The 12,212-nt window shown below is 52.1% G+C and overlaps 1 protein-coding gene across 5 annotated transcripts in view; it reads left to right on the forward strand.

Moving 5' to 3' along the window:
- Positions 1 to 12,212, forward strand: part of SMAD3 (SMAD family member 3) — a 129,468-nt gene that overhangs the window by 111,903 nt on the left and 5,353 nt on the right. For 4 of the 5 annotated variants that reach the window (XM_001159972.7, XM_054667736.2, XM_003314725.7 and 1 more), the window contains exons 6-8: positions 3,621 to 3,833; positions 7,116 to 7,253; positions 9,754 to 9,898. In XM_001159972.7, coding sequence (XP_001159972.2) covers positions 3,621 to 3,833; positions 7,116 to 7,253; positions 9,754 to 9,898 — 496 coding nt within the window. Of the gene's footprint in view, positions 1 to 3,620; positions 3,834 to 7,115; positions 7,254 to 9,408; positions 9,520 to 9,753; positions 9,899 to 12,212 lie in introns of all 5 variants that reach the window. The other variant, XM_054667735.2, reaches the window with a different exon arrangement.

Raw genomic sequence — 12,212 nt, forward strand, 5'->3', positions numbered from 1 at the left:
CTGGTCTCGAAATCCTGACCTCAAGTGATCTGCCTGCCTTGGCCTCCCAAAGTGCTTGGGATTACAGGTATGAACCACTGCATATGGTCTGTTTTTTTGTGTTTTTTTTTTTGTTTTTTTAAAGAAAAATGTGCCATTGAAGGCAGAACCCACAGGTGGTGACCATACTTTCTGGTCTGCCACTCCTCTTGCACAAGTTCTGGGAGGAAGCAGCTGAGGCATGGTGGGCGGGAGGGACCTAGAAAGGAGGGAAATCACGGCTGGCTTTTAGTTGTTTGCAGAGAATAGAAAGCGCATGGCTGGGGTGCTGCTCTGGCTCAGTCCCGCTTCTGAACACAGGGCAGCTTGTCCAAACAGCACTCTCTGAAATGGCAGCCTGCAGACTTTGCCACTGGCCTGATTTCACTGCTCCCTCAAACAAGCATCTTCTTAATGATGTGTCAGGTTCCTAGTGTCCGGGGTTTTCCACAACACTGTCCGGTGTGTGTCTGTGAGTTGCAGGGCTGTTTGGATAAGGGGTCAGATCTGCTTGGGAGGGCCTCTCGGCCTATGACCCCAGGCCTGTCTTTGATTCTGAGGGTCCTTGAAGCCCACCCTTCCCCAGAGCATGGTTCTAGCACCATGCGACACAATGGGTGGCCTGCCAGCTTTTTCTTTTTTTGAATGGTGGGCTGGGTTGCTGTTCCTGGGAGCCTAGCTCTTTCTCTTCTGCCTGGACTAAACCCAGAGAATGCTGGGCAGGGCTTTATGATTTTGGGGTGAGGACCCTGTTCTGTTCTACACATTGCTGAGTAAGTCAGGGCCAGTCAAAGCTATATGTTCAAGCTGACCCGTGCCGGAGAATGACCTAGGTGGTCAGCTTTATTGTAGCTTTATTGTCTTCTAGTGCACCACAGTGATGGTACGGACTAGAAAAGTGAGGTTACAGAAGGAAGTCACATCCCCAAGGTCACACAGCAGGATCAGCAGAGCCTGCGCTCGGGCAGTGGTGGCCAGCAGCACTGATACATTGCTTGACCACTCTGAATGCTTGGGTTGCACTTGGATTTTTTTTTTTTAAGTTTCCAAAGCAACATAGCTCACATTTTAGTGACCACATTGTTTAGAATATAGCTTATCTCATTGGAATGTTGAAGCATCAAGCAAAGCCAGAGCCAGACGTGGCTGACATGGCTCAGCCTCACCTCAGGGGCCAGGGCACAAGCCGCAGCTGCTCCTGGCCCTGTCATTCCTCCCTTCCCCATTAAGTACTTTTGATGCCTTCATCCTTATCTTCCTTTGCTCCACCCCAGGAAGAGAGAAAAGGACAAGAATGCTTTGCCTCTCCATCTTGATGGTGATCGAGATAGGACCAGGCTATTTTCAAGTTCACAGAATCGGGCTATTATCATTGTTGTTAACACCATGTGCTGAGTGCTTGATGCATGCCCTGCACCTCACATGAGTTATCTCTGTCTGTCCAGAAACAGCGCCGAGAGTAAAGAGGATGAGGCCCACAGAGTGTAGCTGGTTTGCTCGCAGTTGCATGTCTAGTCTGTGCCTGAGCCAAGATTGACCTCCAGTCTGTCTGGAGGATGGCTTTATAGCTTGTGCCCCATGATCCAGTTAAATATCTAGGGCAATGGTTTTCAACTGGAGGCCGTTTTGCCCCCTAGAAGACATCTGGCAATATCCGCAGCCTTTTTTTATTGCCACAACTTGAGAGGGTGATATGGATGTATACTACTAGCACCTAGTGGGTAGGGGCCAGGATGCTGCTAAACATCCTGCAATCTGCAGATCCTCCCTCCCACCCATCCACCCACCCAACAAAGAATTATCTGGCCCCAGATGTCAGTAGTGCTGAAGTTGAAAAACCTGACCTAGGGTGTCCTTATCCTCCAGCTGACACTTCCTGGGTGTGTGTGGAGTGCAGGGGTGTTACTGGCCTGCCCCTTCGCCGTTCGTGATAGTGTTCTCCTTGCTCTTAGAAAGGATCATGCACCTAGACTCCAAAAGGGGATTGGGACACTCTGTCCTGCAGGGGCAACCAGACCCCTTCCAGTGGGCAGAACAGCTTCTGACTTTTCTCTCTTGGGCTTTACACACCTTCAGAAGGTCTGATGAGCAGGGATCCTCCCAGTGGGTTCCCCCTCCTAGACGTTGCCTGGCATCCAGTGAGCAGGGTTCTCAGGCCAGGGCTGAGACGTGGGCATGGGGAGCGTCTCCTGTTCCTCCCTCAGGAGGAACCCTCAGCCCCATGCTGAGGGTTAAAGCGAGGGAGGAGAGATGTCAGCCTGGGCCCTGGGACCTCATGGTCAAGTTGGACAGTCAGGATGCTCACACAGAGGAACACCCTTAGTAACTGCGTCGCTTCAGGTATATTTAAGAGCCAGAGGGACTTCAGAGGCAGGCTGAAGCTTTGAGATGGAAGAGCGAGAATGAGCAGGGGACTCCCTAATTCTTCAGCAGATGGATGGGATTCAGGTAGGCATCAAGCAGAGTGTCGTAGGCTAAGGGCTCGCGCCCAGCAGTCAGTGCAGTGCAGAGAAGCAGTTGGAAGAGGTTGGCCCAGGGCACAGGGCAGTCCTGGTCCAGAGGCTGTGGCATCGGTGTGAGTGGGAATTCCGAGGGCCCGGCCAAGGGCTGAGAGAATGGGCCTGGAGATGCTGCAGAGGCGTGCAGTAGGAGGGCACAGTGCCAGGGCCACTGGGCCGGGGCAAGAGGAGGGCGAGGAGGCCCCAGGAAATGGAAGGCTGGGATCCATTTCTAGTGTGAGGAGAAGCTGCCATTTACTCTTCTGAGAAAGAGAACCAGCCCCTCGTAGGATGGCAGTTTTGCTTTGAGGAGCCCCTAATGGAGACTGTACAGACAACTGGGACAAATACAGATTTTCTTTCAGAAGGGTTTGTGTCCGAGCCACCCCAACAGCCGGCATCTAGATAAGTGTGGAAAATAGTTTCTGTGATAGGAGGCATGGCCCCAGGCTCAGTCTGCAGATGATGCCTGGTGTGTCCACTGCGCCAACATAGGGCGCTGTTGGGAACCCACTCGGCTGCTGCAGGCTTGGAAGCTGCTGCTCCACAGGCTGGGAGTTTTTGCCCCCAAGGCTGTGCAGAGCCAAAATCTGAAAGCCCTTTTAGGGGAAGGGATTAATGTGGGTTACTCTTGGGACCTTGCAACAGAGGCTGAGAGGTGACTGTGCAGGAGGTGTGGCCTGCCCCACAGTGAGTACACGCAGTGGCTGTCCCAGGTTCATCCAGGTACTGGGTGGCCCCTGGTCCTCTTCAGGTTTGGCCCAGCCCCTCCTTTAAGACTCCTTCCATGCAGTCAAGGCCAAGCAGGCGGGGCAGGGCCTTTATGAGCTAAATAAATAAATAAATAAATAAATAAATAAATAAATAAAAAGAGAGAAATCAGTGGCCCTTTACACACAAGGCTGATGGAATCTCCTCCAGACACCTGAGCATCTTGTTCTGGTGGGTCTTGCCAGTTTTATACAATAAAAGGCACGGGGTAGGGAGATTATTAATCCCTCTGAAATGCGGGGAAATGGTTTTCCAGAGTGTCCGTGGGACCCCATCGAGGGAGCATGGGGCTTGGGACACCCAATGACCCAGTAGCCCACCCTGTGTCCACAGACCTGCAGCCAGTTACCTACTGCGAGCCGGCCTTCTGGTGCTCCATCTCCTACTACGAGCTGAACCAGCGCGTCGGGGAGACATTCCACGCCTCGCAGCCATCCATGACTGTGGATGGCTTCACCGACCCCTCCAATTCGGAGCGCTTCTGCCTAGGGCTGCTCTCCAATGTCAACAGGAATGCAGCAGTGGAGCTGACACGGAGACACATCGGTATGGGGTGGCTCCATTCCCCGCCCCCCCACCCTGCCCCTGCCACTCTATCCCACCCCCAGCCCCAGGCCTGAACACACAGCCTCTGAAGGGAACCTTGCGTCCATCCTTAGCTGTGCTCTGCCTCCTGCTGGGCATGGGGGAAGACTCACTGCCCCAGCAAGTCCCCTACACTCTCTGTTGCCCTGTTTAGGGGCCAGACAGGTAGTGTTCAGGCCACTTGATCATTCCCACTCAAAGATATAATCTCAGAAAATCTGGAAGCCACAGAGGAAAATAGTTCACCTAAGGGATCAAGAAGGGAACGTCTATGAGAAAGGCAACATATGAAATCTATTTTTTTTTTTTTTTTTTTGGAGACAGAGTCTTGCTTTATCCAGGCTGGAGTGCAATGGCACAATCTTGGCTCACTGCAACCTCTGCCTCCCGGGTTCAAGCGATTCTCCTGCCTCAGCTTCCCAAGTAGCTGGGATTACAGGCACCCAACCACCACGCCCGGCTAATTTTTGTGTTTTTAGTAGAGACGGGGTTTCTCCATGTTGGCCAGGCTGGTCTCGAACTCCTGACCTCAGGTGATCCACCTGCCTTGGCCTCCCAAAGTGCTGGGATTACAGGCGTGAGCCACCGTGCCTGGCTGAAATCCTCTAAATAAAAATACTCTGAAAGTACAGATGGATAGGTTGATAAGTAGGCAGTCATTGTTGGAAGAGTGATCTTCTCTTATTTTCATGTATCATTATTCTAAACAATTTAGAAAAGGTAGAAAAGAATTGTCCACTATCCAAACACCACTACTGTGAACCTTCTGCCTTCTAGCCCCCAGAACATGAGTAAAAGATGACTTTGTGAGTTTAAGGAAGATGAAGCTGTGTTACGCATCACTTGGTTTGCTTATGAAGTTACCAAGCTTAGAGGATTTTACGATCCAGAATCACAACTGTCAGAACTTAGAAGGGCTGTAGAGAGATGGCAGAGTGAGGTTTTCTCAGACCTTGTCCTGGAGCCCCAAGGGTTGGCAAAGGGTTCCTGCGGCAAACTCAGGAGGTGGGCAGGTTAGCAAAGGGAAGCCTGGTCCCACGTGAACCAGGGCACCTCTGCCCTCGCTTGCTTTATATCTCGGGCTCTCACAGAAGACTTCATTTGAAGAGATGATTGATTCTGTAGTGAAGAGAAGAAAAGTTTGGAGGCCATGGGCCTAGGTCTGTGCTCTCATTTTCTAGGAAAGGGACCTGATGTCTAGGGGGTTGGGGAGGGTAGGGAACGGCTCTGCAGAGACCTCATTGTCAGTGACAGACAGCCCCCGCTACCAGACCTGTTCTTCCCATTTCGCTTTTTGTTTTTTACTTCAAAAAAGATACTTATTCTGGGTGGCATACCACTGTTTGATTGATTGATTGATTTAGAGAAAGGGTCTTGCTATGTTGCCCAGGCCCAGTCGCAAACTCTTGGGCTCAAGCTATCCTCCCATCTCAGCCTCCTGATTAGCTGGGACAATAGGCATATACCACTGCAACTGGCTTTTTTCTATATTTTATTAAAAAAAAAAAAAAATATATATATATATATATATATATATAAAAAAATATATATATTTTTTTTTTGGAGTGGGGAGACCAAGTCTCGCTCTTGTCTCCCAGGCTGGAGTGCGATGGCACAATCTTGGCTCACTGCAACCTTCACCTCCCAGGTTCAAGTGATTCTCCTGCTTCAGCCTCCTGAGTAGCTGGGATTACAGGCATGTGCCACCACACCTGGCTAATTTTTTGTATTTTTAGTAGATATGGGGATTCACCACGTTGGCCAGGCTAGTCTCGAACTCCTGACCTCAGGTGATCTGCCCGCCTCAGCCTCCCAAGGTACTGGGATTACAGGTGTGAGCCACCACGCCCGGCCTATTTTTTTAAGTTACTGAAACGAAACAAACATTTTTGGTCTGGGTCTTCGCATCCCCACCTCTGCCTTCTGCTCTTACTGACATGATACAGTTGTGGACAGCCAGGAAGTCATCCCTCCTGTGGACTCGGAGCCACCAGCACCCTGCAGAACTAAAGCCAGAAAAAATGGGGAGTGGTTGGAGGAAGGGGACAGTAGTGGGAATAGGAGGCAGGACAGGGGACATCCAGTGATGCATGGGTCGGTCACCTTGTGTTCATCCTACTGGATGCTGGGCCTGTAATATCTGGCTCCGTGCTCTGACCTCTGAGCTTCTTCCCCAGGAATGGAGCAGAGACTTTGCCGTGCAGGAGAAGGGACCATCCCCTGGCCGAGCAAAGAGCTCATTGTCAGAGTTTACGCAACTGTTTGAGTTGCAGAGCCAATTTAAAAATAATTTCTGTCCATCTGGAGTGGATTTAAGAGGTGAAAGAAAAGTAAATGATATAAACCTCTGGAATGTTTTAGAAAAATGCATTGAGGGAAGAAAAAAATAAGGGCATAGCGTTAAACCATCCCTGCAATAAAGGGCTCCTTGGGGTGTCTGCTGCATCAGAAGGAGCCCTGCAGGTTTACTGAATGAATCTCTGAATCTTGGAGTGTGAAGAGACCAAATAGTAGTGGGGTAGTAGTAGCAGTAGCAGCAAGAAAAGCTGACACCAGGCGCTTACTGTGTGTCTCACAGTAATCCTGCAAGGGTAGAGGTTATCATCATTCCCTTTTTTTTTTTTTTTTTTTTTTAGAGTTAGGGTCTCACTCTGTCTCCCAGGCTGGAGTGCAGTGGCGTGATGGGAGCTCACTGCAGTCTTGAACCCCTGGGCTCAAGCAATCCACTCACCTCAGCCTCCCAAGCAGCTAGGACTACAAGGATATGCCACTATACCCAGTTAATTAAAAAAAAAAATGTTTTTGTAGAGATGAAGTCTCATTACATTGCCCAGGCTGGCCTTGAACTCCTGGCCTCAAGTGATCCTCCCACCTTGCCCTCCTAAAGCTCTGGGATTATTGGTGTGAGCCACCGCGCCTGGCCCCCATCCCTATCGTAGAGACAAACGAAGACTCAGAGGGTGAATAACTTGACTGAGGCCCATGCCTACTCAGTGGCAAAGGCTGTCACTGAGACCTATCCTGTGTGCCCATCTCTTGTCATCTGCCTCCCTTGGCTTTAGGAATCCAGCAGTGCCCATTTTCCCTACTTTAGGCTTGGGCTTTGGGGCCTGTTTGCCTGGGGAAGCTGTCAGTCACTGGGAGCAGCCCTGCTGCTCTGCCTCCTTTGCGAGCCTCAGGTGGCCCCAGGGCCATTGTGTGTGAGCAAAGGCACCCTGTCCAGTCTAACCTGAATCTCTGTAGGAAGAGGCGTGCGGCTCTACTACATCGGAGGGGAGGTCTTCGCAGAGTGCCTCAGTGACAGCGCTATTTTTGTCCAGTCTCCCAACTGTAACCAGCGCTATGGCTGGCACCCGGCCACCGTCTGCAAGATCCCACCAGGTAAACGAGCCACACAGGCACCCCTGCCTTGAGGTCCCTCTCCGAGTGCATGCCTAGGATGCTGGAGAGAGTCCACCTTTCTCACCTTTTCTGCTCACTGGTGATTGCGTTGTCAATCTGGAGGTGATTGGATTAGGTTTTCTCTATGCCCACAGATCTAACTGTGCTTTCCCTGAACTTCCAGGGAGCAGATGTAGCATCTGATGGGTCTGCCTTTAACCCGTGGGTACCTGCCCGTTGCCCTGTGCGTAGATGCTCAGGCAGTATGGCTTCCTTTCTTCACTCATTCATTGCACGAACAGCATGCAGGGCTCTGTGCCGGGTGCTGTAGGGGATGAAGAGGTAGATGCGGCCCTGCTCTGCCCCCGCAGACCTTACAGACCTGCAGAGCACAGAAGACAAAGACACGGATGAGTTCAGTATAAGGGACGGGTGCCAAGCACCAAGCCAGCAGCCCAGGTAGAGAGAAGGCCCATTTAGCTGTTGGGATGGATCAGGGAAGTCTTCATGGAGGAGAAACATCCGGATCCTGAAGGATAGGTAGGCACTAGGCACAGGGAGGGCATTCTAGACAGGGGGAACAGCCCAGGCAAAGGGCCTGAGGTAATGGAGGGCAGGACATGGATGGGTAGCTCTCTGGCTGGAGGAGGGTCATGTATGAGACCGTCAGGGGAAATGTTTCAAAAGCACAACAGCATGAGGCTGTGGAAGGACACCAGAGAGTTTGACTCTAGGGAACTGCTGAGGGTTTTCTGAGTGAGCCTGAAAAATCCCACCTGTACCCCAAGAAGAGGTGTCAGGCTGCACCCCCGAGAGTGGTTTGGACAGGGCCACGCCTGGACAGCAAGATCAGGCAGGTGGCTGATCCCATCTCAGGCCTCTTTCCTCAGGAAACCAAGGCAGAAAGCCCCAGCCAAAGTCCACTTTTCACAGGACGTGCAGCCACTGTGTAGGCAGCCCACAGAACATGGCCTGTGACAGACTAGTGGAGCAGGTAACCTGGCCAGGCCATTGCCTGTGGCACGTGTGTGGCATGCCCCTTCCTGCCCACTGAGTAGCAGATGGTAGTGGAGAAGTGGTAGACCACAGGCAGGGGAAACTTTAGAATGCAGAAAGTCTGAAATGATAATAGCACACCAGGTTTCCAGAGCGTTTTGTGGTTGCATTTATAGAGTACATTCCGATCGTTGACCTCATTTAGTCCTCACCAGTTATTCTCTGGCTCTATAAGTAAGGAGACGCTTTGAGAGACAAGTTCAGAGAGTTTCAGCCACCTGCCCAAGCACACACAGCTAGTAAGTGGCCAAGCCGGGATGGGGCCTAGGGCTGATGGACTCTCAAGTTTGGTGCTCTTCTGCTTCTTGGCTCTGCTGGGGGTCAGGGCCCAGGTTCAGCCCTGTTCCACCACCCTTGTCCTTGGAGAGAATGAAGAAGAGGAAGCTCAGTGACGCTCTTGGCCTTCTGCCTCCTCCATTCCCCGGCCCCACCCCCATCTTTTGGGTGAGGGCTGAGTTGGCTGTGGTGTTGTTTGTCAGCTCATAGAATGTCAGAGCTGGAAGGACCTCTGAGGCCAGCCCTTCATTATACAGAGACACAGGGTCCCCAAGAGAAAGCGACCAGCTCAGAGTCACACAGCAAGAACAGGAGCCTGCTGTTGGCTCATTCATAAGCGTCACCCCAGCTCACCTTTTGGCTATTTCCGGCATGTGCTTTTGTCTTTATTTTTCTGGTTGACACATTCCTGGCACTCAGGCAGTAAGACTTCAAACAACATTTATTTTAAACTTTATTTGTGACTGTCTTTAGTTTTACTGTCTGGAGAATCAGATGCACACCTTCACTTAGCTGTGAATGTCACCTCCACCCAGCCCAGTGCCCAGAGGCCAAAATTTGGCCCAGATCTCTCCTTACCTCCTAGCCCCAGCACCAGGTGTATTCATCAGAGGAGCCCAGGTGGAGGGTGCGCTGGGCCCCCTGCCAAGCTTCCTGTGGGGACGGCAGGCCCAGTAGCCTTTCGGCCAGCCCGTCTCTGGGGGCACTGCCTGCTGTGGAACGGCCAGAGCTCCTGTTCCTAGGTGGGTGACCAGACCCCACACAGCATGGGCAACCTGGCCCAGGTCCCTTATCTCTCTGTCCCCTGGTCCCTTTGCCCAAGGAAAGGCCCCCCTCTCCACACCATCTCCCTATTTTTGGAAGCCCACTTTGCAGACTTCTCCCTGCTCTGGGAGTCGGAGCTTGTGGGCCAGCCTTCCATCTCCCCTTGCAGGTATGTCAGTGGCACCTCCCAGTGAGGAGATGGGTTCAAGGGGAGGGACTGGGTTGGCCTTCCCTTTGCATGGTACTGAGTGTGGAGTGTGTGGCAAATGCATCACACACCATGTATCCCTGGAGCTGTATAAATGAGGCTGGTCTACGGGGTCCAGGACTTGCTTTATCCAGGAGGGGAGCAGCGGACCTGGCCACTTCCATCCCCACAGCCCTGTTTCTGTGTTTTTGGCAGGATGCAACCTGAAGATCTTCAACAACCAGGAGTTCGCTGCCCTCCTGGCCCAGTCCGTCAACCAGGGCTTTGAGGCTGTCTACCAGTTGACCCGAATGTGCACCATCCGCATGAGCTTCGTCAAAGGCTGGGGAGCGGAGTACAGGTCAGTTATGGGTGCTGCCTACATCAGGGGACCCAACTCCAGGTGACTCTGGACAGCAGAGCAGGCAGGGCTCCTCAGAGATGAGCTAGGCCAGCCCTAGCGTCAAGAGCAGAAAGACCAAAGATCAGAGAGAGGCCAAGGCCTGGCAGGCAGGAGGGGCCGGGCCAACAGCAGATGATGAGGAATTGCAGAACGATGTTTGCTGGCACCGAACAGCTGTAGGCACTGTAAACACACGCTCCATCTTATCCTCATCCCAGCCCTGGGTGGGGATGCCAGCATCATCCGTACAGATGAGAGAACTAAGGCCCAGGGAGGGAGAGTGACTTGCCTGCAGTCACACTGGTAGAAGAGCTGTGTCTAGAACTCTGCCCTCTTGGCTTCTTCCTTAGTCTCATTTTAGGCAGATGGCTTTAGGATGACCCTCTTCAGGAAGTTAGGTCTTCAGCTCATTGTTCCTTTCCTCCTCTGTTGCTCCATTTCTGACTCAGGGACCCTGGTGATGCTGAGGAGCCCAGGATATTAAAACTGAGAGTCCAGGAAGGGAGGAGGAGATTTGGGTAGTTATAAAGGAACAAAATTTTTTCGCTGAGAAATGACTTTTTTAGAGTCCTACATACTGGTTTTTCTTTTCTTTTCTTTTCTTTTTTTTTTGAGATGGAGTCTCACTCTGTCATCCAAGCTGAAGTGAGTGGCACCATCTTGGCTTACTGCAATCTCTGCCTCCAGGACGTGCCTCAGCCTCCCATGTAGCTGGGACTACAGGTGCGTGCTACCACGCCTGGCTAATTTTTTGTATTTTAGTAGAGAGGGGGTTTCACCATGTTGCCCAGGGTGGTCTCGAACTCCTGAGCTCAGGTGACCCACCTGCCTCGGCCTCCCAAAGTGCTGGGATTACAGGCGTGAACCACCATGCCCGGCCCTAGATACTGGTTTAAACATGGCCCTGATATAGTCAGGTCTACCTGGTCTGCTTGGTTGAATCTCTCAGGCCATCCTGCTTTGGGTTTAGAGAATCCAGTCCCTTTTCTTTCCACTCACGGACAAAAGTTTGCGGAGAGGCAGGGCCGTGTGCCCCCGCCTTCTGCTCCACACTCCCCCCTGCCAGCCGCCAGCTCCTGCGGCAGATGCAGAGGTGCCCACACGTCAGCTAGAGCCAGCGCCTTGCAAGCTACTCTCCCTTTCTCTTCATTTTTCCAGATGTTTGGAATCCATTTTGTTTTGCAGTCATGCTGCACTCAGGCCAAACCCATTTCAATATTGGCCTTGGGCCACCGTTTGTAATGAAATCCAGATGAGCATGACTTATGGAAAGTCAGATTCTCATCAGAGGATTTCATCCTGTAAAATCCTCCTCTTCCACTTACCGTATTTTAGCTGCTGTTCTTCTGTGTCTGCCCCAGGGTGTCAGGGAACATAGCCCCTTGGTCTCTTGGGTGTCTCTGAAATCCAGGAGTGACCAGTGGAGCAATCAAAGTGGTCAGACCTCAAAAGAACTTACAACTATGTTATGGCCTGAAGAGATCAGCCCAGGCCCAAAGGTCTAGCCAGAGAAATGTTTTAAGCCATCTTTTAGCCCTGGCTCAGCTCATTTAGGGAACAGGAGTGAAAGGTTAGAAAATGAATCTTTTTTTAGTGGAGAAGGGAAACATTTAAAGATGGACTGCAGTGGAAAAGAGTAAGGGGATGTCCATTTGCTCTTCTTATACCAGATTGTAGTCCGGAGGGCCACACTCAGGTACCCTCGCTCGTGCAGACACCCCAGGGTCTGTCTGCGGCCCATTTCTCAACCTCCCTGCTACACAAGCAAAGTAGAGGCCAAGCAAGGAGGGTGGTGCCTTCAAGACAGCAACACTGTTCCTGGTGTGGCATTGCAGCTGTCCCGCTCCAAGTGCTAGGAAGAGGCTCTTTGGTGGCAGAGCCTTTCCCTGGGGACACTGTATCACCACGCGGGATGTCCTGCCAGCACACCCAGTCCTCTGCGGCCCACCGCGTCACCGCTGCCTGGCAGCACTGCACAGCAGCCTGACGGGCGGGCGCGGCCCCTTCCCAGAACAGCCTTGTCGTCCTCCTGCCTCTTGGGCCAAGGAGAGTAAGGTTTCAGCTCTTCTCTCTGTGAGGTGGCTGAAAGCAGGGCCCAGGGCCCACACCTCTCACCTCCAGCTGGCACCAGCGACTCCAGCCTCAGCAGATAGCCTTTGCTCAGTGGAGGCCTTTGGGAGCCTGCCTGCAAGCTGCGTCATCAACTAGCCTGAATTTAGACAAAGTGCTTTGGGGAAAAGAAACGTGTGGTGTGCCTTGTTTTTTTCCAGTA

Source organism: Pan troglodytes, chromosome 16 (genome assembly GCF_028858775.2).
Source record: "Pan troglodytes isolate AG18354 chromosome 16, NHGRI_mPanTro3-v2.0_pri, whole genome shotgun sequence".
NCBI classification, from domain to species: Eukaryota; Metazoa; Chordata; class Mammalia; order Primates; family Hominidae; genus Pan; species Pan troglodytes.